This window comes from Pempheris klunzingeri, chromosome 22 (genome assembly GCF_042242105.1).
Source record: "Pempheris klunzingeri isolate RE-2024b chromosome 22, fPemKlu1.hap1, whole genome shotgun sequence".
Taxonomy (NCBI): Eukaryota; Metazoa; Chordata; class Actinopteri; order Acropomatiformes; family Pempheridae; genus Pempheris; species Pempheris klunzingeri.
Genome location: NC_092033.1, coordinates 8,824,694 through 8,850,820, shown reverse-complemented (window position 1 = coordinate 8,850,820; position 26,127 = coordinate 8,824,694). Strand labels below are relative to the sequence as shown.

General features: G+C 41.2%; 1 protein-coding gene across 1 annotated transcript in view; it reads left to right on the top strand.

Annotated features, from left to right (window-relative positions):
• The window catches only part of plxna4 (plexin A4), a 196,659-nt gene that overhangs the window by 128,379 nt on the left and 42,153 nt on the right, over positions 1–26,127 (top strand). Inside the window, exons 5-11 of the mRNA XM_070854128.1 lie at positions 4,440–4,563; positions 8,981–9,134; positions 11,579–11,678; positions 11,901–12,015; positions 19,663–19,863; positions 20,723–20,819; positions 22,521–22,711. Of these exons, the coding sequence (XP_070710229.1) occupies positions 4,440–4,563; positions 8,981–9,134; positions 11,579–11,678; positions 11,901–12,015; positions 19,663–19,863; positions 20,723–20,819; positions 22,521–22,711 (982 nt within the window). The remainder of the gene's footprint in view (positions 1–4,439; positions 4,564–8,980; positions 9,135–11,578; positions 11,679–11,900; positions 12,016–19,662; positions 19,864–20,722; positions 20,820–22,520; positions 22,712–26,127) is intronic.

Genomic DNA, 26,127 nt, shown 5'->3' with positions numbered 1-26,127 from the left:
TGCCCTCTTCTCAGGCTCACTATAATTGTGTCACCTTATCAGAGGCTGGAAGAAACAAGGGTGCAGATTAGTTTCCATTCAGGGCCAATCTAATCCTTTCAGCTCACACTCTCATAATGTGTCATTGCCAGTCAGTCAAACAGTACTGCACAACAGCAGTGTTTACTAAACAACTGAATGGATGTTGGACATCTAATTCTCCACAAAAAAGATAGCCCCAGTCAGGCTTTTTATGACTGTGAAATCTAAATCGCTTTGATTTCTGGGGTTCTCTAAATGGTCTATTCTCTGATGTTTACAAAGGGCGGGATTGTTTCATATTGTTACAAACGATGCAATCTTTTTCTTTTTTTTTTCTTTCAAGGTCTGCATGGATAGTAATTGAAAACAATTATCCAGTGCTTTGCTCTGATAATACCGACCTCTTACATCAGCTAAACCATGTACGACATTATCTTCAATATCCTTCCACTGAAGCCCCAAATCAGCCAGAGCAGCTACATTAATTCTCCTTCACAGTGGCGTGGACATTTGGGTTAATCCAAATCAATATGTGTACATGTTATACACATTGGTGAGAGGTTCAGTCAGGATGAAAGACCACGTCTTAAAGAAAAAGGTTAGCTGGTGTCACCCATTAGTATCTGAGTAGGCTTTCAGCCTGAAAACCACAGAATGAACAGAACCTTGGTCTTTTGTCAGGAAAGAAATCACAGTAGTGACAGTGATTAAAGTCTTTAATAAAACTATGCAAGGGATTGCATTGGTTACTGTGTGTGGGTAGAAGATGAATTACAACCCAGAAAGTCCAGTTTAAAGGCTTCTCAAATGCCAAAACACCACATAGTTCATCCTTTTATGAACCTAGCTGTATGGCAGTAATATATAGCGCCGCAAATTTAACACAGTTAAAGTTCAGTTGAGTGCCTTACAGCCCACACATAGGAAGACAAAACAAACAGACACAACGGAAGAGAGGGGCACGCGGTCAAACTGAGCCCAAAGTGACACTGACCTATGCTAATGACAATTAAAAGCTAGAGAGTAATTCAGAAGTATTTGGATTGAGGGAGGGAGAATATTCTTAACTTTAGGGCAGCGATAGAGAAGGCCCAGTGTGTAGGAGATAAAGTAGACCCATGGCCATTTTTCACTGTAGTACCCTTTGTTTTGTTGATGTAGGCCACTGTGGAGGCACTCTGCACTGCGGCATTGCAGTGGTCTCATTGAAGTAAATCAGAAAAAGTTCCATTTTCCACCTGTAGGGACGTAGAAAGATGCTGAGAGATGAAAAAGCCTCCCTGTTCCTCTGAGTCACGGTCCCTGCATGGTCTGTGTCTGGGATGTGAAAGTTAATAATCTGACCTGTTGGCTGTTTCATCCTGCACAGCAAGTCTGTGACCCTCTGACTCTGAGAGAGAGATGAAACTTACATTCCCCGCAGGGCCATGTGACACCTCCATAGATAAACAGAGGCCATCCAGGTGCTTGCAATACAATTTATTGCCTTGCACTACCATGTCTGTTTATAACTAATATGATATTTTAGAGTTAGTAAAGTCAGTGAAGGAAAGTGAAATGTTTACTCTAAAAGCTGGCATTGCTGACATGTCAGGCTTAAAGACTCCACCTGCATTCATACAAGAAGTATCATGATACATAGTCATTGTTTATAATACACTGAAAGTGTGAAGGAAATCTATATGAAGTCATTGTTTAGAAGTTTAAATGTATTGGTCGCATACGCACAGTGAATGCTGGTCTTGCACACACCAGTTAAAACAAAAATATAGAGGATCCATTAAAAAATACAAATATTTTACAAAACACTAGAAATGTCAAATGCAGTATTTGTATAACATCATAATTTTAAAGACTAACACTTAAGTACAATATCAGATCCCTTTTTGTCTAATTATGACATGTGAATTCATTTGGTTTAGTTGTAGAATGGGGTTTTATAGCAGAAGAGTTAATTAATTCAGAAGGGTTTTTGATCATTGGTCTTTTCCTTCAGATTGATGTTCTTTGTTGCAGTTGAGTGATGGTGTTTAGTAGTAGTTTAATGAAAATGTCCATTTTCACTGCACATTTGCATAACAAGCAAAACACATTGGCCCCTGTCCACTTTTTAGAACATGTAATATACCCTCTGTAATGATAATATATCAACAGGCCCCAGTCCAGTTTTGCCAGATGTAGGTGTTGCACTCAATTCCCTGCCTCATTTTGTCTTTTTGGCTTGAAACTGACATTTTAAAATGAAACTTGTGGTCTGCAAATGGTCACAAAAAACATTGTGCATTGTGAATAACACACATAAAAGCTTAACCTCTGTCTTGTTTCCCAGTATCATCATCCTTGTATTCCTCATTCCTCCCCACTATTTTACGTTTTATCTTTGTTCCATTGTGGAACTTTTGAGATACATTTACACGCTCACACTCAAAATAAAATGGCACATTAGACATTGTCAACAGAGACTTCACAAGTTAAGAATTGAAGGTTCATGTATATTTATATCAAGTGTATCTCCCTACACACATTATTGTCTTGTATGACAGCAACTGATTGACGTTAATCTGAGGACAACTTCAGGCCTTACAACTTTATAACGTGCTTAATATTCATTTGTTTTTGTCAGTGTCCATCATTTTGTTAATGAAGATGCATATTTACAATGTGTATTTGTATGTGTGAGGGAGAAAATTTGAATGGTACAAATCTCTATTCACCCATTTATTATGCAATTGTAATGATTCAGTCTCTCATAGTGATGATTCACTTACAGAGACTGTGCCAGTAAATGCTAATAGTGCATTATTGCTTATCGTTTTGGCATGAAATTTGAAGTTTTTCTTCCAAAACAGTGACACTGTCAAGAAACATCATTATACAAATGCTTCCACACAAATAACACACGCACGGCAAGCACGTACAGAAAATATCTGGCTGAGCATCTTTTTGCAGTGTTAACCTTCTATGGGTGTAAACAAACAGACATGTGGGTATGCAAGGTAGCAAGAGGAGTGTTTACGTGCATATTTGTAGGTGAAAGTATGCATCTGTGGGTTTCTGTGTGAGTTGTTTGCCTGGGGGTACTTATACGATGTGGTCTTATTAAATCAGCGTTCAAAAAGGAGGAACAGACAGGAGTGATAGAGAAGCACAAAGGAAGCCAAAGCGATTAAACCCCTACTCAAACCGGCTTAGCAGTGAAAGCTTCACAGAAAGCCAACAATGGTGCCTTCCTTTTAAATCTTGCTTCTTTCTTGCTTTCTTTTCCACTCTCTCTCTCCTGCACTATGCACCCCTTCCCCTGTTCTCTTCCTCTCTCAAACAGATTATTTCTTTTCTTTTTCTTTAAGTCTGTCTTCTTTTGCGGCACGTTAGGCCGCTTAACTTTACAATACTCATGTCAGGTCAAAACCCTCCCTCAATTGCTCCAATTCAGGATAAAAAGCTTCTTGCTGCATAAGGTATTACTATATCTCATACGTCAACCACCTTGAAAGTCTTTCTTTTATTCATTCGTTCATTACGACCTCTTCCATTCTTTTCATTCTTTCCTTTCTGTGAAGTTTCTGAGTTTTAGGGCACTGTGTGGATTATTCAGGTTGTTAATTGCACAGTAAGTTTTTGTCTAAATCAATAGGGGACTTGCATAAGTTTATGAGGGGATTAGGTGAGAACAAGTGTGTGTGTGTGTGTGTGTGTGTGTGTGTGTGTGGAAGAGTAGAAGATTTTGGTTATATAGCCATGCCAAACGTCCATTTATCAATAATCTAAAGCTTGATCAGTCTGTTGGAATATATACTTCATAGACTTTACACTGGAGTTGTATGGTGGGAATTTTGCAGTCCACATTTAAACTATGGGGAGTCCCCACAGTTTATCAAGGGATAGTGTTTGGAACAGGAGCCAGCAAATTCCTCTTATAACACAAAAGGTCCAGTCCTCCAACTCCCCAAACCACTGTAATGGACTGGATTAGACCACCTGGTGTGGTATTAAGAGGTGGAGGAATCCATCCCTGCCCCCCACCAACATCCACATCCACATCTCCACCTGCACTTGGCATTGCCCATGAATGCCAGTCATTAAGACAGCATTACAAAGACGAGGCTTACCCCTTTCCCAACGGACTGGCTCCACTTCCACATATAGAGCAACCATTGTTTTGAATGCCACTGCTCCCACCCCCTGGAGACCAGGTTTCCATTCACTGGCCACTGTAGCAAGTACACTGCTGGAGAGGAAATATGATAAATGTGTCCAACTCCATCTGTCAGGGAGCGGTGGGACATTCTCTTTTTCCCAGGTGCCAACAGGTGAAAAGGGGTAAGCCCTGGTCAGGTTACTAGATTCCTGTATGTGTGTGTGTGTGTATGTGCAATTGTCATCGGTGAGTAACACTCCCTCTCTTGTGTTTTTTCCAGGTGCACCAGAAAGGAGAAATGCGAGCGCTCATCAGAGCCCCGTCGCTTTGCATCAGACATCAAGCAGTGTGTGCGTCTCAGTGTCCACCCAAACAACATCTCAGTGTCCCAGTTCAGTGTCACGGTGAGTTTACACGAGCACATTATTCCTCATCTGCACTAACAAAGAAACACTGACCTGTTGTGCACACTGCTTGCCATATCCTGAATTTCCTCTCATGCAGTTACATATTCCTCATCTAACCTACATTACTGGTGCACGGTTTCTTTTCAAATGTCCTAAAATAAAAACTGGTTGTCATTACCTAATTTTTAAAATACTATCTTTCTTGTGACATTTGTAAGTATGAAATGTGGTCAAATTTCAGGTTGAAGTGATTTCATATATTTTTGTTCAATACAGAAGAAATGCTTCAGCAAGCAGAAGAGCCATATTGCAGTAAACAGCGAGTCTAGCTAAATGTGTTGCTAGTGAGAAAGTCTTGTCTGGCAGATTGACAATATCACACACTCAAGCATAATTTGTAATGCGATGTAATTATGCTCTAGATACTGATTAGTAGCCAGTGTTAACTCTATAATCCTGCTTTACATCATTTTATTGCCTGCCAACATGCATCTTTCAAATCCTGACCTCACAACTTACAGTCCTGTCCAGTGAAATACTTTCCCAGCAAATGTCAACAATCATTAACAGCACACAGTTTAGCTCAGCTGTGTTTATTGTGATTGTTGGCAACTAAATGCAGCACTTTTTCCCGTGGCCATTTCATTCTAGAACAGCTGCCAGATTTAAAGGGGCTGAATGTTTTTTGATTGTTTAAGTGTATTGATCAGTGTGTGAGGAGCTGTGATACATAGCAAAAGAAATGCATCTTTGCTGAAATTGGTGTAAGTGCTTTCCTGTTTTCTCCACCTTTCAGAAGAGTCTGTATTTGCACTCACATGTCTTATTAGAGTGCATGATATAATACAGGTCCTATGTCATTTGTACCATGATACTGTATGTTGGTTATATTGTTACATACATACATACAGACTTTTTTAACTGATTAGACTACAGACACATGGCCGTTTCCTCACCTTTTCCTTTTGCACTGCTCCTGATTTTAATTCCACTAAATGCCCATTCTGATTTGATAATTATTTTTCACTTGGACAGGAACAGGTGGCTTTAGATGCTTTTAAGGGGCTGTGCAGGTGTATGTGTCCATGAGCATTGCCTGAACACATCGTACTATTCTATATCATCACCATATTTTTGAAGGCTCACAGTTCCTTCAAAGCACAGTGTGTTGAAAGATAGCTTATTTCAAAGGTTGCAACAATGAATGTTGGGTAAATACCACTGACCTTAACCACCTTAAGTGATGTCACATTTCAATCCCCATTTCCTATGTAATGGTGTAATGGTGGTTTGAAAATGGCTTTGAATCTCTGAGACCAGGTGCATAAATATCCAATATGATTTTCTAAGGTCAAGCCTGAATGACTTTTCTCCATCCCTGTTTCTCTGGGGGTCATATCAGAGGTGTTGATTTTCGGAGGTACACCTCTGCACCACTCTAATGATATTCATGGAGTGTGTGTGTATGCGTGTGTGTGTGTGAGCCTTTTGAGAGTGTTTAACCTTTCCCCAGCGAGCAGGCTTTACCCAAAGGCTATGCCACACATCTCTCATCCAACTGATTGCAGGGCAGAGGCTTCCGTCTGACAGGCAGGGGCTCCTCCTTGACTTTTGTGTTATTAAATATTTGTTTGGTAAGATAAGCCAAGGCATTCTCGAGAGAACAGAGACACTCCACTGCTGAAATCAGAAAACTATACTGAGAAAAAAGACATTTTATTTTACATTTGGTTCTCTCATTTGTTGTTTATGAAAAGTCCCTATTGTTATACTAAAAACTTCAGAGACAATTCTCTAAATCCATACATTTGTTGTTTTCGAAGAAGTATCTACTCATTTAAAGTCTTATACAATAGTTAAAAAAAGCTCTAAAGCATGACTGAATTGCAGTAGAATTTCTTATTTCTGATTAAATGGTTATACATTTATCATTATTAAGCTGACATATTTTATACAATACAATAAATTATGCTTTAACTGAAGTAAGAGTACAAGATCAACAGCGACATTTGTTGGACAATTTGGGGCTTGCTTAAGAAAAGAGAACGTAAGTACATATAAAGTCAAGTCAAATCATTTTTTGCCTTTTTTCTGACATCTGTTGTTGAATAAATTCTCACCAAACCTTGGCAGCGTTTTTTTCACCATGGCAACATGAGCAGCCCATCATGAACATATCCTCTACATTTGATATGGTGCTTGGTAAACTTCAGGAGGGCATTTGTGTATTCGTGTGTGGTGGATGTTTCTGTTAACATGAGTAGATTATTCTCATATTTATGCATCCCTGCTGTGGCAAGGCCTGGCCGTGACTACTTTGACTGTAATTGAAGAAGCTCAAGGTCTGGCTGTATTCCTTCCTTAAAGGGAAAAATAAATTAAAGCGAGAGAAGAAGAAGATGATGAATGAACAAAGACTGACAGAGAGGATGTGTGAGAGATAGAAGCCTGGTCATGCACTGTCCATCTTATGCAGGAAGCTGTGTATCTGTTCACGCCCGAGCCACCTTCTTTTCATTAAACAGCAATATAAAAACAGCGCAGGTCAGCCCTATTCTGGGGCTGAGGAAGCTTTCAGCATCACATCACAGGTGTAACATGGACTGTGCCTCAAATCAATGCCTCGACCAAGGTCCACTGCAGACCTGCTTTTCCATCAATATGTATATTCTGGTCTTGATCCCACACCACCTGCCTCCATGACCCTTTCTTTTCCCTTCTTATTCAAAGGCAGTGTTGTTCTTTTTGCCCCTCCTGCTCCACCTGAAGCCAGTTTTTGCTGAAGTGCAGAGAGAGCTTACACAGCATTTTCAAATGAAGAGGGAAGATTTGCATTCACCGTATCCCAGAGAGCCCTCTTGTCTCTCCCCATCCACTGTCCAGCAGCCTGTAGGCCTGTACTTTTCTCCTCTCCTCCATTCTTCACTGTCTCATTCTTTACCTCGGTCTTTTTGCTATTTCTGTCATCCTCTTGTCCATAGTCTCACCCTTTTTGCAGCCATCTACATTTAATTGGCCCATTCCAGCTCTTCTAACTCCTCATCCTTTCACTTGACTTTCTGACTTTCTTCTTTTATTATTTCTTTCACTTTCTCTCTCCAGAAAACTTTTTTTTTTCTAGCTGAGCCAGAGATTTAGGGGCCTGCCAAAACACCTTAAGTTTTCTCCTTAAGTATGACACTTGGGACTTAAATTCTCCTTAGCTGCAGGACTTTCTGAAGGGTGTTGAACAGAATCCCTTAAAAGTTTCCCTTAAGGACAAATGAGATTAACTGCATTGAAAGAGATTTTACAGCAGTGAAATTCTATCATTTCCACAGAGGCTGCTTGTCTGCACGTAGCTTCTGATAACTGTTTATGTCTCACCTTTTATGGATTCACAAAGTTGGTCTGTAGTTTAAAAGATGGAAGAAAATACAACAAGAAAACCAGATTGGTCAGAGGAGGAAGAGATTATACTTCTGAAGGAATACAATAAAAGAAAGCACATACTAAAACTGGCGTGTGTCCTGATGTGAGTGTGCCACTATTTCATCATCTTCTTGTTTTCATGACAACATCACCGCAGTGTTCAGCAGACAGATAGGGTGTCTCAGTGAATGACTTGGCACAATGTTGTGGACATCCTCAAATCTTAAGGGGAATAGGGTTAATTTTACGGGAACCCTAAATCTGATATTAAGGTAAATTATAACTTGAGGTGTTTTGTGCAACCAGCCTAAGGACACTAAGATAGAATATTGAGTCCATACAGTTAATCGACGCCATAAGGCATTATGGGAGGTGGCCAGGAAGGTACAGTAGTAGTTCCTCTAGCCAACAGATTGAGATGGTACTGATTTTAGCTTTAAGTAAATCTATCTCTGTCTACATCAGAGTGTTGTATTGATGTCTGGGCAGGATGCATCTGATCCCTGCTCATATGTTAACCTCTCTTTCAAAAGTCTCACAGTGGCTCCTCTGGCCACTGACCACTCTGCAGATGGATCTTTACTCTGCAGAAAACCTTGCAGCTGTGCCTCTCATCAGCAATATTGTGTTCTAGTCATACTTGAAGAACATATTGGCTCCAAAACTTATCTGAAGTGCTCACAGATGTGTGAGTCAGAGCACTGTAATCATATAATAACAAGTGGGCCACGTTTAACAAACTTATTTGTGTCCAACCATAGGCGGAGTAATAAAATGCACTGTGTCATGCTTCATCTATAGTATTTCAAACTCATGAATGATTTTCACTGTATGGTGTGTGGTGTTATGAATGTGAGGGAATTTGAAACTTAACTATCATGAGCTCATTTCATTCTTTCTTATATGTCTTACAATACTCCATGAAATGACTATTAAGTGAACATTTAGTATATTATTGCACCAACATCTTTTAACACAGTCTTCGATCTTTCTTTCTCTACAGTTAGTGTTGGAGGCCCATAATGTCCCAGAACTTTCTGCGGGTGTCAATTGCACCTTTGAGGACCTGGCTGAGATGAATGGCTTGGTGGAGGGAAATCGGATCAAGTGCTCTTCCCCTGCTGAGAAAGAGATGCCACGTGTTATTGTTGACAAAGGTAAGGGTGGACCTAATGTAAGCTTTTTTTCCCAAAAAGCAACAAACCAAGATCGGCGGTGGATGTCACAGTGTTTGCATTTGATTTGATGTTTGCATCATGAACATACACAGAAACTGTGTCTGTGTATATGGCATCAACACCTGTGATAATCTGGAGGAAGCCTGCTGATCACGTACTGTATAATAATCCACTGTCGGCATCAACAAGTTATCAACATTAGAGCACCTGTTGAATACAAACATACATGACTGTCAAGGAAGCGTGCATTCATCAGGATGTTTTCCCTTCAGTCAGAAGCATGGTAGTCCTAGGGCTATGAGTGTTCTATGAATTTTTTGTTTTCTCGTTGCCATCAGTAACTCAGTGGGCCTTCAAGCACAGCCCTAGGACATGTTTAGTAATTGAATGAACGTTGGTTATTAGGCTGCTGTGGGATTTATTTACCACCCCTCTTCAAAGTGCATGCTGTATGCTCCAGAGGAAGTGATGGGACCCTAGTTAACCACAGTGCAAAAAGGAGAATATCAAGCTGCACAGATAAGTGTTTTTACTACAGTATTTCAGCTAATTTAGTGCCCGGAGATTCCCTAGTCCCTGCAGACAGTGTCGCTGTTTCCATTTCTTTAAAGAGGCAAACAGCTAAAACATTTCTGACAATATTCATTCCACAAGAAAGGAAAATATATTTTTCTCTCTCCAATTCCCTTGCTCTTCACCTCTCCTCCCAGTGGTTGGCTAAGCCAGGACTAATTGGACAAAGCTCCCATTTGGGAAGGCCTGTCCCCAGGCAGGCAACTCTTCATCACCAACACTCATTGTGTCTTCATGTTGAGATAATGAAGATGCCATATCCCTCCATACTCAATTATGCTCAAAATTTACATACAAAGGAATGCTCACTGATATTTTTTATTTTGTCACTATTGATGTCAGAGCACCCAAACACTTGATTCTGTGTCACTTAGATTGTCTTAAGTGCATAGAGCTGAAGAAAATTACTGTGCTGGAGAGACCTTTTAGGCCTCAGCTGTACTCGAATATTCACGTTTGTTTTCATTGAGAAAAGGAGCTTCCTACACACACAATAAAGTAATCCACAGATAGACAGCTCACATGTACAGATGTAAGGCTGACAGGGAGCCTGAGGGTGCTTTGGGGAATTAAAACATTTGTTTAATGTTTGCCATGTCAACCACATGTAAAGCTGGTGATGCTCCAGTCATGCAAACAGATGTGTAAATATGTACTCTGATGCACTCACAAATGAAGCATACAGAATTTCTCCCCATCTTTTGCTTTGTGTTTTTCACATACCCGGAAAATGCAACACAGTTATATCCTTTTTCTTGTTTCAGGTAGAGGAAAATATTCCACATTTTTCGAACCGTTCAAATTCCATTTTTACTAGTACTCATTAGCCTAAGCTTGGTTGAATCAAGGGAAAGAAAAGAGGGAGAGTGCCAGATGGAGTGAAGAGAAAGGGAGGTATAGATAGTGTTAGCAGGCTTCAAGGTAACATTTAGGTGGCCTAATTAGGACAGATCCGTTGTCAGCGGCGCTTTACTGTGATTGATGAATGATTCCTTCTTTGTTAGAGAGATGGAGAGAGACACAGGGGAGTAGAAGGAGTCGCAGTGTGGAAGGAACCTGAGAGACCTGTATGTAGAGATAGAGTGAGGATGAGAGAGAGAGGTACAGAGGTAGTGTGGTGAGAGAGCAGTGAGATGTGTGGATGTGCTGTTGAATTAAACATGAACTCCTTCATTAGGGCCAGACAAAAGGACACACCAAATACAGATTAGGCACACGCTTGCAGATACACACTTAACACACACACACAAACACACACATGGCTTCTGTTTCATCCCCCTCCCCCTTTACCTTGTCAAAGACTCTCAAAGACTTTTCCAAGGGAATATTTTCCATCCCAAGGGAAATGAATGTGTGCACCAACTCTTATTGTTTCTTGTAAGGCGACAGGGATAGGGAGACTTAACCCAAAAAAACCCTTTCTACTCTCCCCCTCTCTTAAGATTCTGCCTTAACCACTGCAACAGGCTGAGCACCTGTGGCTCAAAGTAGTGCAGTCATCTTTTCTTCATGGGAAAGTCTAATGTGACTAGACACCGGAAAGGATATGTGAACAAGTGAATAAAATGATTATCATACAGGCAGGGGCTCTTTAAAAGTGTCTGCCCACTGCTCGTGCTGGAAAAGTAGCCGTGACATGCAACTATTACCATTATAATGCTTTTGTTTCTCTTGTTTGTTTCAACAACTCAATTAAACCGTCAATGGATTCAATAAATGCCCTGAAATAAAAGTAATTCTCGCTTCTGTTAGAATGAACTCTTTTTCTCCCCTTTTTACCTGAATACTAAACATTCTGTCTTCCTCTATATAGCAAACAATTGGTCATGACTATGATTTATTTTCTGTAGGTGACCACCAGATCGTGCAGCTCTATCTCAAGTCCAAGGAGACGGGCCTGGCATTCGCAAATACCAGTTTTGTTTTCTACAACTGCAGTGTGCACAAGTCGTAAGTCTGCGTCTACTTATAGCTTTCAAGAGCATTTCTCTCTAGCTGACAAAATTCTAATCCCCTCGTGTTGATGAAGAAAAATTATATTGATTCTTAAACTGTTGGAAATTGTATTGTATACATATGTAAGTAGGCATATTGAGCTTCTGTTCTCTAGTGTATTTGCAGCTGTTCAATACTAATTCACAACACTGTTTTCCTCCTCTGCTCTCCATCCAGATGTCTGTCATGTGTGAGTAGCCCTTACCAGTGCCACTGGTGTAAATACAGGCATGACTGTACCCACGACCCTCGCACATGTTCCTTCCAGGAGGGCAGAGTCAAGAAGCCTGAGGTGAGTCCCAGGGCTGGTGATAAATGTGTTCTACGCCACTTGATTTACTTATTTCTATGTAAAACCTCAGTGGAAGGTTAAGCTATTACCAGGAATCCCAAGATTTCTAGCACCACCTCTGCCTGAAGACTCAAAGACACTCAAACTGTAGCCCATTCAGACAATGTCCAAGAATCCTCCTAGTTTTGTAATGTTGCCCAGCTCTAGCCGGCCTCTTCGTATTGGGCCAGCTAAGTAATAAAACATGGTGAAATAAATTGAGGGGAAATGTTTGGCTACGTGAGTTTAATAGCTATAATTCTATGTTTCACATGCAAAAAGAGTTATGTTAAAAGGATTGAGACACCTTTTAGCTGTAGTGCTTCCATCTGGCATGAGTCTCTTGGCATGTCTCGCTCTTGACTACACATCAAAGGGCAGTGGAAACTAATAAAACGGAGCCATTTCCTCTTGCCCATCCCTATTCCCTGTGACAGCTTAGTCTGTGTGAATTATCAATAGTATTGGCAGCCAGTTCTATTCCCGTCGAAGCAGAGCCCACCGTAATTAGGCTGCTCTGCTGCAGAGGACAAGCCACTCACTGGATGGGGTACATTCAGTGAATGCCCCTAAACCGCCTATTCCTATCCCTCATCCTATGAGTGAGGTCTCACTCTGATTTTGGAGTCACTGCCGCATGGGTGGCCTTGAGGGCAGAGCGAAAGGTTTGGTTATGTGCCCGTGTAAGTGTGTAACCCCTAGTCTGATTCAGTAGATACAGTATGTCTATCAGTGTGCTCCTGTGTGTTTTTATATATATATGTGTGTATGTGTGTGTGTATCTGCATACAGTTTTTCCCTGGCTGTACCCTGCCAAATCACAGCAGTTTTCAGGGGGAGGCTTTAACAGGGAGTTAGTGGCCTGTTAATCCTAGCCTGAGGTGAGCTATGATGAAGATCACTAGTGCTCATGTCTGGGTTGGCAGACGCTGCACGACGGGCAGGGACAAGCTTAGCCAGATTGCCTCCTTTGATGAGCACTCTGCTCTCAATTGTGTTATTCCACCCATGTTTCCCCCAAGCCATTCAACCTGCACAGACGATATTATTTTCTTTTTCCGCCGTTTCCATTATCCTTTTGAACCTTGTGCTTAGTCAGGCAGGCCCAACCCGAGTCTTTGCAAGTTTACTTTTCCAATTAACACAGGGGCTGGTGGTCAATATTGACTGAGGATAATAATGTATGAATCCTCACCTATTGTGTTGCTCACTAAAAGAAAACCATAAATAAAGCGAAGGGGATTTGGTATTTGCACATTAATGACATCCCTTTTTTGATGGGTTGTTTCAGAAAAAGCAGGTGTTTTGCAGGCTTAATGACTTTTAATTTGCTTTTAATTAACCCCTAAAATCCAAGGTCATGTATTTGCTGCCAGATTTTTAGTTGTGCGTTTGAATTAATAACTTGGACACACACATGCGAGCTTAAGAACATGCAGACACACGCACAACTGTCCATAGAATCATTCCTACATTTCACAAAAGGGAACAAGTCAACTTTGCTCTGTGAAATGGGATGGTCTCTTTCTGTTGCACATTACTTTTTGTTTACTCTTACAACTAAGGGATTTCAGGCAGTGATCTGAATAATCCCTTAACGCCATGCTAATGATCGAGGCCAGGGAAGTCTCCCTACTGGTTGAGCTTGTTGTTAGTATGCATGGCAGGCCAGAGTTAAAGCCAGGCCTGGGCGTACAGTGGGTGCCTTTTTATTCTTGCCAGCAATGATATGGGCACACAGATCAGACGTTTGCCTCTTGGCACATTAACCAAGGCCACGTCCGTGTTTGCCCTCCACACATCTCAAGGACTTAGCTGTTCCGATGAGCCTCACTAACAAAGAGCATGCATGCATCTTCACTTGGTCACACTGAATAGATAGCCCTACGCTATTTCTGACCACCATTGTTGCATTGATTATATGAATATGCTGTGCTTGCTTACCCAATAAATAGTGTTTGTTTACCTGCATATTTCTTACTTATTCAAACTGCATCCCTCATCCCTGAAGCACACATAACCTCACCTAAAGCCACTGAAACTGAGGACACTTCCTGTTCCTTTGTCTGATGAAAGCCACAGGAGGATATTTCCCTTTCTTCTTCTTCTGTCTACAACACAGCATGTTCATATCCTGAGCTGCTACCAAGCCTTTCTTTAATATATTCAGCTGGTAGGGAGATATAAAACTCACCAAAATATTAATGTTGCTGAATATATATCACTATCCCTCAGCACATCCTTGCATTAGTTACTTCATGTCTATGCTGTGGTGATCAATGCCAGGGAGTTTATTTACCAGGAAGTTATTGATCAAGTGATCAAGATAATTTTATTAAAGAAGCTAAATGCCAGCAGTAATGGCTATTAGTTGCCAATATTAGACAAGGATGGTAGAGAGAAGTGCTTTGGTTCGATTCATAGGCAAATCAATGCCATACACAGGCACTGACTGCTGAGGAGTCAGTTGAGTATTTGCAGAATGAAGACTAAATGAGGATGTTGAAGTTGAGAATGAAAGCAGATGAAACAACATCGAGGGACAACGGCAAACATGATACTGAAGGTGAAAGATTGAAGAGCCTCACAATGCAACTGAAATGCTCTAGCATTAGGGATCTTGCACAGTTTTATGCACCTTGGGTCTTAGTTATTGGCATAAGTGCTGATCACTCAGCTGTGCCTATTGGTGGTAATATTATAGTTAGTGAGTTGCTAAGATCTGGGAATACAACTATGTTACAAAAAAGCCCAATATGACAAGAAACATTTACAAACCTCCAGGTTGAGTAAACTTATCGAAAGGCAAAACAGTTAGTTTATACTGTTTGATGTAAACATCAGTTTACAGACTATCTACTGTTCTTACCATAGTTGTACATTAACATAGTTTTCCTGTGTAATGAGGAGTTATTATTAACATTTCAGGTTCACTAACTGTAAATTTTACTTTGATATAAAACGATTTAGATAATCTAGCAAAACTGTTGCTGATCCGGCAAAGACAAAGTCTTTAGATGATGAAAAGTCTTTGTTGCCCTGTCAGACTCGATTGTGGCAACGTCGCCATGCTCCCAGATCTTACAAATTAGTTTAGTGAGTAGAGTGTTATAATAACCAAAACTGTTAAAGAAAAATTCAAGCCGTAATAAATTGTGATGTTCCTTTAAGAGCAAGAACAGCGATGCAGGAAGGAGAAAAGAGGGAGAGGTAAATCTTAAGGTGAGGACTGAATGGCGGGTTAGAAATAAAGTGAGGAGCAGCAGGGAAAGAGGGAGGATGAGCGGAGAGCAGGGGGTGTCTTTGCCCGAGGCACTGTAGGAGATGATAAAACAGAGGCCAGTTAAGGGGAGCTCTTGGTAACCACAATGTGTGTGTGTGTGTGTGTACGTACGTGTACTGTATGAAAACTTAAGATCCTCTTCATCTTCACACCTTACACTGCTATAATTATGGGCTTCTCTCTCGTTCTCTCTCACCCTCCCTCCTCCCTTGCTTCCAACTATGCCAGGGGCTTTTACATTCACAGTTCCCACTCCACAGCCTACTCTCTGTCACTCTCCCTACCTCCACCCTTCACACCTCCCACCAGACTCCAATTATTAGATCTAAGTAGGTCCTGGAGAAGAAAAGAAGTCAAGAAAGAGGGGGGGGAGAGAGAATCAGTGAGAGGGAGTTGATAAGAGAATGGGAAGGGTCAGTGAGATAGATGGGATGAACAAACAGGCTGGGTTTAGAAAGATATAAATGAAGGAGGGATAAAGTATGAGCATGACAGAGAATCAGAGATAAGGTTAGAGAAAACAATGAGTCAGTGATGGAGAGAGGGAGAATGAAGGATAATTATATAGAGATAAAAGAGAGGAGCCAACTTGGTTTTCAGAAGTCAGAGCTTGTTATGTGGTTATGATGAGTCATGCTATTGACAGGTACTTTTCTCTTTCAAGTGCAAGTCCTTGATTACATGACTGTAGTACTGTCACTGAAATTCACATCTTCACATAAAGACATAAACACATGCATAAACTAATCTGCTTCACACCCAGAATGTACTTTGTAGTCTCTCTCGCCTCCTACTGTCAGACCAGTTATCTTCTTCTTCTTCAGCCAGGAAAAAATGTGTTGAAGGGTTGTTTCACCCAAATTAGGAAAACTCACTTGCCTCTACTGGTACCTACACATGCAGATAGTTTTGGTTAAATTTGTCCAGTTTTTTAAGATATCTACCTCCCAGAAATTACATTTCTTTCCAGAAACAGTTTTCCTTTTACTGCAGTTATTCATTTAAGATCCTGTCAAAAGTTTTCATAAGGAACTACAAAATTGGAAGGCCTGTAGATTATTCACCATAAACCGGAATAGTTTCTGAGGAGATGCGTCGCATGAACTAATTATTTAAACTCTTCTTGTACCTGTCCGTCTAAAACTTTGCAGAGTTTTAACTTGATCACCACATTACCACATCTTACTTCTCCAACCCACTCTGCCTCTCTTTTTCCTCCTATCGGTAGGTGTCAACCGGTCAACAGTCTGGATCTTGATGGAGTGAAGAGTTGTAAATGTTAATTCTTGTATTCTGTATTATACAGTATTATACCGTATTATACAGTATGCACATACTGTAGCACACAGCTACAGTATGTGCATATTTATGGGTGTGTGTGTACATGAAGGATGTGGTTAGTGTGAACATATCTGTGATTTGCATTTGCTTTGCTGTTATTTATCGCACTTCAGTCATTGGGGGGTGAGAGGGTGTGGAGTGGAAATAACCAGACTGACATTAGATCAACTTAATGTTGACATAAATCTGAACAGGCGACAGTGAGCATCACTGCCAACACTACCAGCATCAGCAGCCACTTACATATACATATGTGTTTGTCCAAACCACTGAGAGCCCACTTGGTCTCAGGGACTGCTGGCAACAGTCATGTTGTGTTATATTACTGTGTCTGAGTGTGTATGTATACATACAAACAGAAAAATCAGAGCTAAGTAGGAGAAAAAATACAGGGTACTAGTAGCATACACATTTGCTCCTAGATTCCCTGCCACATTATGAGTTTTCTTATTGTTGTTCAGCAATAAGGCATCTGTTTTGTGCTTTTTGTAATCAATGCTTCTTCTGTAACAAAGCGGGTGAGATTGAAGATTTTACTGATTTTGAACAGACATGAGGAATGACAGAGTGCACTTCTGTGAGTGTGAGCGATTTGGTGTGGTGTGGGAAACCTGCTTAACAATCAGAGGACAAATGACTTCAGCTAATGGATTTACATACGCCAGTGTGTGTTTGTGTCTGTGTGAAAGGATGCGTTTATGTGTGACCGTGTGAGATTATTTACCTGAGACTACGTGGATGAGTATTTTGAACATAACTGTGAAAAGCAATGTTGTAAAGAGAACTGTGGAAGGTGTTAAAGAAATGGTGAAATACTGTAAGTGTGTGTACATGCGTGCAGTCAGCAGCTGTTGGAATTTGCTTTTTGAAGTTTTTCCGTCTCCATGACATGTTGGCATAAAGGCAGATGATGCAAGGGATGCTGTCTGGCTCTGACTTGTGGCATTTATCCACTGTAATGAGATTCCAAGGCTGTAGTTCCTTCTTTGTATGTATTTGCATGCATATGTGTGTTCGTGTGCATACACTCACATGTCATGGTGTTGGCGTCAAATCTGCTTGCATGTAAAAGAGTGTAGCTTGGGTGGGACTTTTTGTGTTTAGGGGTTCGAACTCTTGCCTGTGATGCTGATGGTGTGTGTGTGTGCTCAATCCTGTCACCATTTGCTCTTATCTACAGATCTGTGTGTAGGACTCAGCTTTAGTCACCATGTTAAGTCATGCTCCAGTGCTTCCCATGCCTTCATTTCCACAAACCAGATCAAAATTATTGTCCCTATTGTTCAAGTGTATTAACTGGAAGAGATGTGATTAAAAATGGATTGCATCTCTCTTTGCTCTCCCACTCATTTTCATTCTCCAAATACGACCCTTCGTTCTTAGGAAAATGAGATTTGGAAGAGCAAACACAGATGCACCACCTCTTCCTTCCTCTCCACCACTGAACTCACTCACCCGGTTTGTCATTTATCTATAATGACTTTGTGAATAGTGTCACAGAGCGTTCCCCTCACTCTCACCACGCAGCCACCCAGTCAGTCACTCAGCCTAACCCAATCAAGTGGCTTTTAATGAACTTCAAACAAGTGTTATCACCCAGTTCAACGTGCGCTATGCTTCACTCCCCCCTAGCTCCATCCATGCGGGGGCTCACCTTATCTTCTCCCCTTCTTTTCGCCCTCTTTCCTTCTGCCTTTGACATGCTAAAGCGCCTCCTGTCGCATATGCTTAATGGTATTTTTTGCCTCTTTCAGTCACTCTGTTCTTTTGTTGTTCCCCTCTCTCATTTTGCCTATTTCGCTCTCTCCTTCTATCCACTGCTCTTCAGCAAAAACATGAAACAGTTTAAGGAATTGCTGTTCTCTGTTTATTATCTTTACCCTCTTTTACCTACCTCCTCACCTTTTACTTCAGTTTAAGGAATTGCTGTTCTCTGTTTATTATCTTTACCCTCTTTTTCCTACCTCCTCACCTTTTACTTCAACTTCTCAGCTACTTTCCTGTTCTTGCTACTGCTTTTCCTCCCACTTTTCTATCTTTCTTTCTCCATTTCTTTTTCTCTCTGTCCATCTCTTCACCTCTTCTCAACTGTTCTCTCTCTCTCTCTTTCTTCCCCTCTCCTCCTCATCTTTTAGGTAAGTCATAGGTGCTCTATATTTAGCCAGCTACTCACACCTGAATTGATTGGCTGTTAATTTTAGACCTCCAATTGCTAAGTGACTCATCTCCCTCCTTCTTTCTCTCTCATTCATTCTTGCCTAATTACTGTACAGGCATAAATCAACCTTTTTTGATCCATCAGAGACATTTTTTCTTTATGAACAAAAACACAAACACAACAACCAACCATACAAATATAACCCGAGTTATAGAGTTCATGTCATTTTTGTGCATGTGGCTGTTTCATTGTATCATGACTGCACCTGTATCGTTGATAATAACAGTGGAGTGCCTATTGAGCTGGCTTTTCACTCACTGTGAATGTGAGCAGGTCCTAGGACTGTCTAACCAAGAGACTCAGCTGACCTCAACCCAGCAGGAACTATCACAAATACAAGCACTCAAACATTGAAAACATCATAAGCTGAAAAGCGTGTCATTCAATTTAAACAATATTGGTGAAGTACTGTGGAGTACACTACCTGATGAGATAAATGTCGATGCCGTACACAGTATGTCAGTCATGTTGTTGCAATATTAGTGTCAGATAGAATTAAATGTTTGAAAATATTGACATTTTCACTATCACTTTCAAATCATGAAAATTGAAAAAGGGTAATGCAGTGAGGTAATTTTAGATCAGTATGAATTGACTTATTTTGAAATTATTTTTCCACACTAGAAGGCTACAGTAATTTGAACCTGACTCCCGTGTACCTAACTGTGTGCCTCAGGTGGCAAACTGAACCGGGGGACTGCTTGGGATCGCAACATGAATGTTACAGAGGTTTAAACGTTGCCTTGTCTTTTTGTCTCTTTTCCAGGGATGTCCCCAGTTGCTGCCTGCAGATAGGATCCTGGTGCCGGTCAACGTGGTAAAGCCGATCACCCTTCGGGCAAAGAACCTCCCCCAGCCCCAGTCTGGACAGAGGGGGTATGAGTGTCTGCTGACCATCCAGGGAAACGAGCACAGAGTTCCTGCTCTGCGCTTCAACAGCTCTTCAGTGCAGTGCCAGAACACATCGGTGAGGATGAGTGTGTACATGTGTGTGTGTTGTATTTGCCAGCTTCTGCAGGAAATCATCATTGACCACCATCCTTGCACACACAGACCTAATCTCTATAAAATGCCCCATTTCTATAAAGTTTTCCTATAAAAGTGGCCATAAATCTTTCTCTTTCACACACATACAGCCAGATACACACCTTTTCCAGCTGAGGGTTTGTGCTCATCTAAGCAGACAGTTGGTAGATGAGACAAGAGCTTGACTCTGACACTCTTACACAGCCATCCCTGCGATCAGGCTCCATTCACTGACTGAATAATGCATTGACAGCAATGAAAGACTAGCACGAAAAAGGCTTTATGCTGGTCTTGATGCTAATCGTCTGTTGATACAATAACATCTCATCTTCCTGTCTATCTTCATCACTGTGTGTGTGTGTGTGTCTGTGTGTATCAATGTCTGAGGGATATGTGTGTATAATCACAGTACAATCCAAATATTGTACTTTGATTGAGCAGTGAAGGAAGGAAACTGTAATTTAGTGGAAAATTATGATTCTAGCACCCTCCCTCCATGCTGCTAGTGTTACAGAACCAAATGAAAAGTAATCTCGTCTTTGAAATGCTCTCTGGTGTGTATAGCGTGTGTTGGTAAATTCAGTGTGTCTGAGTTGATGTGTGTATGCGCTGTGTTTATAGCCACCTGTTGATGATGCTTTTTGCATTCAAAGGAGAATTGTGATACCAGAGCCTTTTGGACTTAGAGATAATAGACAGTTTAAAGTAACTAAACAGCCTCTCACTCTCTCTCTCTCTCTCTCTCTCATACTCTCTTCCCTGTCTCTCCCTCTTTCCCTCTGTGGTTGCCATGGTGATAGTATTTCTATGATGGGATGGAGATGAGCAGTCTTCCCGTGGAGCTGACCGTCATCTGGAACGGAGATTTCAGCATTGACAACCCCGCCCACAACAAAGGTGAGCATGCATATACGCATAAGCATTTGTACACTCAGACACACACACACACACACACACACACACACACACACACACATTTGTGACTCCATATCAGCTCTTTTCATAGTTCTTACAGTATCATAAGAAACCACACATACATAGTCAACTTAGTCTCTCATAAAATCTCACTTCGCACACACATAGACACAAACACACATTAAAGCCACTGCCTCCCCATTGTTGCCCTTGGAGCTGGTCTCCATGGCAACAGGCGGGCGGTGTGCTGAGGTGCAGCATCCATCCCCTGATGTTTCCATGTAGAGTGGTTAACTTTAACACATCCTCTCTAACGCTTTCGTTCTGTAGGTCTCTCTTTCCCCTCCCGTCTCTCTCCATTTGTCTGTCTGTCTCCTGCACTTCACTGTTGTCTGTCTGTCTCTTCCCAACTCTCTAAATTCTACTGTCTTCCCTCTCCTCAAATACTACTTCTTTTCGGCTGTTTCTCTTATTTGTTATGTCAACACCTCCCTGCAAGTTTGGCAGTCTATCCATCTCTGTCGCCACTGCCTCCTGTCATTTAATTTTTCTCAACTCCTCTCAACTCTACATTAAATACACATTAGTAACAAAAATGAACAGAGATTAGTTAAGCAAATGTAAATTATAATTCCATGCTGGATTTACAGAGACCACATACTGTATGATATATTTCACTGACTCTTATTTTTCCTGTCCAACTCTCTACTCACAGTATTCACTGTATTTGGGGAATAACAGCCCAGTGCTGATTTTTTTTAAAGTATTCAGCACTCAGCTGTGGAGCTTGATTCAGTTTGGCCACTGGCGATCCACCACTGTGAATGATCCATGCTGTGGCAGGAAAACAGCAGCATGCTAGGGGTTGTAGTTCTGTGACAGGAAAACAACTCATTTTAACTAAAGGCAGTGAAGTCAGGCATAAAAAACGTATTGTTAAAATGTGGATGATCTGCCAACATGCTGTAAGGCAAAGTTTGTACAGCATTTGTGTGTGTTTGCAGTTGTGTGTGTGTGTATCAAATACAGTGTACAAAACATATCCTTGAGCATAAATGTAAAATCAAAGAGGCAACACAAGTTAGAGAAAGCAAGGAAGATGCTTCAACTAGAGAATCTTCCTCTACCCTCCTCTTACCTTTGTTTGCCTGTGGAGGAAGCAGATCCTAGGACATCATTTGATGGACAGATCACACATGCATCTTATAGCAATTAAAAAGAAAATGGCTGGCCCGTTGCCATGGAGATGATATGTTAAATGTGTGGTGGGTGAGCAGAGCCGAGAGGCAGCAGTGTAGGAAACTCAAAGAAAGAGGGAGGGAGAGGGAGTATATAGAGATGATGATAGATGGAGGGATAATGAGACAAAGATATCAACGAATGTCACTCTCAAAGTGTTCAGTTTGTTTTTCGCACATTCAAACAGCAGCTGACAGACATTGAGAGGTTTGGGTAAACAGCCCAGATTTTAGTTTGTTGTGTGTTTTTGAAGTTTTTGTCCATTATTTTAGAGGCATTTGCCCAAAATAAATGTGTATGTATTTACTGCTCTGTAATCATTTGTACAAGCGTTGTTCATTTGAGTTCCGCACTCTTTCTCCCTATATCGTTTCCTTCTTTCCGTTCCTTCCCCCTTGTTTTTTTTCCCTCCTTCCCTCTGTTTCTTGCCTCCCTCCTGCACAGTCCATTTGTACAAGTGCGACGCCCAGCGTGGAAGCTGCGGTTTGTGTCTGAAGGCAGACCCACTGTTTGCGTGTGTATGGTGTAAAGGAGAGAACCGCTGCACCCTCAAGCAACACTGCCACCACCCCGACAACCAGTGGCTGGAGCACAACGGCATCAACAGCAAGTGCACTCACCCACGGATCACACAGGTACACACATGCATCAGTGTCCTTATATCCACATATACAGCATGTACTGTACACATAAGCTCCTACACGGTCCAAGCAGTGCCCTAAATTAATGCAAGTGCCCTTTACCTCAAAGGCTGTACCCGGACAAAAACACATACACATAATTATAATGCCCTGATGGGAACAGACTTTCACTAATCACCGCTGAGACAGTGTTGGCAGTTGATCATTTCAACATAATGTCAGACACTGTGAGTCACCACCAGCTATTCAGTCTGACAGCATGTGTGAGCAGCATTATGTTTTTAGAGTCTTTTCTCAAAACTGTAAGAATTTACTCCTCTCTTCATTTCATTGTGAACATACAAACACTTGGATAGCCCTAGTTGGATAGCAAGACCTAGAAAGAGACAAATGCTCTCCATTCTTGTTAGTTATCAATCAATTCCGCACAGATGTTCACGTAGACCCCCACTTAACCCATTGTGCTCCTGAAAACCACAGACACGGTGTGAGGCAAATAGACTTGACCTGTGCAAGTCCTGTAAAAGGGGCAATAGCAGAAGATGAATGGAAAGATGCCCAGCTGAAGGGAGAGGAGGATGGATTGGGTTTAGATGAAAGAGAGGTGGTGACGGATGGCTAGACTGAGCCAGAATAGAGTCATATGAGGCTGAAGGGGCGAAAGAAGACCCCTAAGCCCTCCCTATTTCCCCATGATGGATATGATGGAAGGTCGGCTCTGCATCCTTTTCCTGAGGAGGAGAGCAGATGGTGACTGACTAGAGATGAAGGGATGAAGCAAAACATGAATAAAAAGACAGAATGGGGGATCCCCTCTGTGTCCTGGGGAATGATGGGTTTGGAAGGAGAGAGAGAAGCACGGTGCAGGAATGGATGGGTAATCCCTTCTCCACTTTCTGCTCTCCACTTTCTACACTATCTTACATAGACCAGCATACAGATAAGTGGCAGACCTTGGTAGAAATTCACTGAAATTAGCACTGTAAACCCCATTGTTTCTTGTAACCTTGAATGCACCATGAATCTGACATTAATATCCTCAGATCATTTTGACCTGATGCTCAATTTTCCACTTTCTCCTGATTTTCTAAATAAAATAAAGGAAGGATTGCCAGACAGGAAGAAAATAGTCATAGGAATGGAAAGTCTGGAATATTTGGACACTGAGGATGCAGGCATCACCAAAACAGTGGAATTAATTAACTTTCCCTCACTCACTGATAACCCAAACCATTGTGGTTATTTTAATCCAGGCAAAGTGGAATCAACTCTTGAAGAAAATGATGAAAATATGGTGATATTTTATCCCTTGTTGCACTTATGAAAGAATCTAGATCAGTAAGGTGCACTCAATCATTCCTCCACTCCAGTGTTTGTCTTCACCCTGAGAAGTGGATTTATTCGTGGAGATGGTCTCCTTACATCCCTGAGGCTGCAGCAGGGACATATTGTAGCCTTCTCACGTCCCCCATAAAAACTGTCAGTGGGTGAGGAGTGAGGACTTTTCCGAGACGACCAGGGCCCTAATGCATTCTAATACGCTTCATTATAATGACATCTCCTATCAACAATATGAGAGAGAGAGACTTGCATTGAAAGATGGTAAGAGAAAAGGAGGGAGAGAGAAGTGATTAAGCGTTTGCCTCTACCCAACCGTCAATTATCTTGTCAAAGTCACAAATCTAATCAACGCCTCATTGCGTCTCTCTCGCTCTCTCTCTCCCTGTATTTTGCTACTTTTTTCTCCCTCGCTATTTCTCCAAGTCTTTCTCCCTCTCCATTCTCCTTATTTGTTAATAAATGGAGAGCCACAATGCTTTCTGTGCAATCTTTTTAATTGCACGTATTGTAGTCCCGTTCCCAGAAGGCTCTTTTTTCCATTAAGATATCAGCAGGGAGCCTTATTAATCAGAGACATTGAACCATACAATAACGATATCTCCCACATGGCAGCCACAGGACTTGTGTTGTGCTTGACCTGGCTTGAGCTCTGTCACTCGATTGGCTAGTTCCTTTCAAGCCCAGCTAGTTCAATTTGTTTTAGGTCACTTCTTTGAAAAATAATCAAATTAAAATTTGTTGATGCATATGTGGTAGTAACATAATGATTATCATACTACAACAAGCAAGGGCTTCAAGCCGTAAGAAAAAGCCTGACACACGTTCACTCAGCACTTTATCTGTAAACACCACAGGGGGGGTCATGCTGCCAACTATAAACTGAGCAGAGAAGCAATGAGAGCTTCAGTGAAAATCCTTGGGATCACTATTTTTGAGGGGAATGGTGACAAAGCACCATTAAAGCTGGGCCTCTGCTTGCAGCATACAGCATGGAGGACTTCTATTTGGCAGAGACAGATAGGAACAGACTACTCTGTGTCCGTCTCCAACATCCATCCATCTGGGCCGGCACTCACACACTCACTGGCCAAAAAGTAATTGTGTGAGTAAAGTGCTGATGGATGTTGGAACCGCGTCATCAACAATGAGAGATGCTGCTGATAAATCAAAGGACACTGTGATTACTGCAAAGATGTCACCCAATGCCAAGTCTTAAGTTAATCTTATATAATTTATTGTTGTGGTTTTCAGGGAATACAGGATTGAGAAATGACAATCTCATGACCCATCTTGACCCCTTAGCTGTCAGTGGAGCTGTTATTTTGTCGTTTATTGTCTTTTTCTGCAGCTGTCTCTCCTGTCCTCCCACCCTTCAGCCAAGTTATTTTTTTCTGAGAGTTACATAATGTGTGAACAGAAACACTTGAAACTCCTCGCAAAGAATATCATCATTCTTCCCCTCTTTGTCTGTCTTGTTTTGCAGATGGCCTTTGTCCATACTGTGGTTTCATAGGAACAAAAACATTAAGCAGTAGGAACATTTTAGTCTGACTGGCTGATCACTAACACTCTTTATTTGACAACATTTTAGAAAATATCATTTTGGCTTAAGTATGCTTGAATGGTGGTTCTAACAGATTTTTAATCTTTGGCAAAAATTTAGTCTAAGAAGTTTACAGCGCAACACAGTATCAATATCAGTACTGATGTAATGAACTTCTTCACTGTACTGTATAATACACTCAGCAGTCCCAGCTTCCATTCAGATGCTTGCCATGTCAAAAAGTGATTATGTCAGTTTCAAATGTTCTGATAAATTTTGTTGACATTTAATACATTTGAGTTTTTGAGTAAAGAAAACATGTTTAGACATGGAGACACAAGAGACAAAGAGAGAGACATTTACTTTTCTACTTGTATTACTTTTACTTATCCACAATTTTTGCATCCAAAATTTTACTGACTTGGGTTTTTAATTAAACTGCACCTCATCGTCCTCTGCCCAGTAACATCTTATATTGTCAGCCACATGCTTTGTGCAGTAAACTAACGCTTGTTGTTTAGGAAAG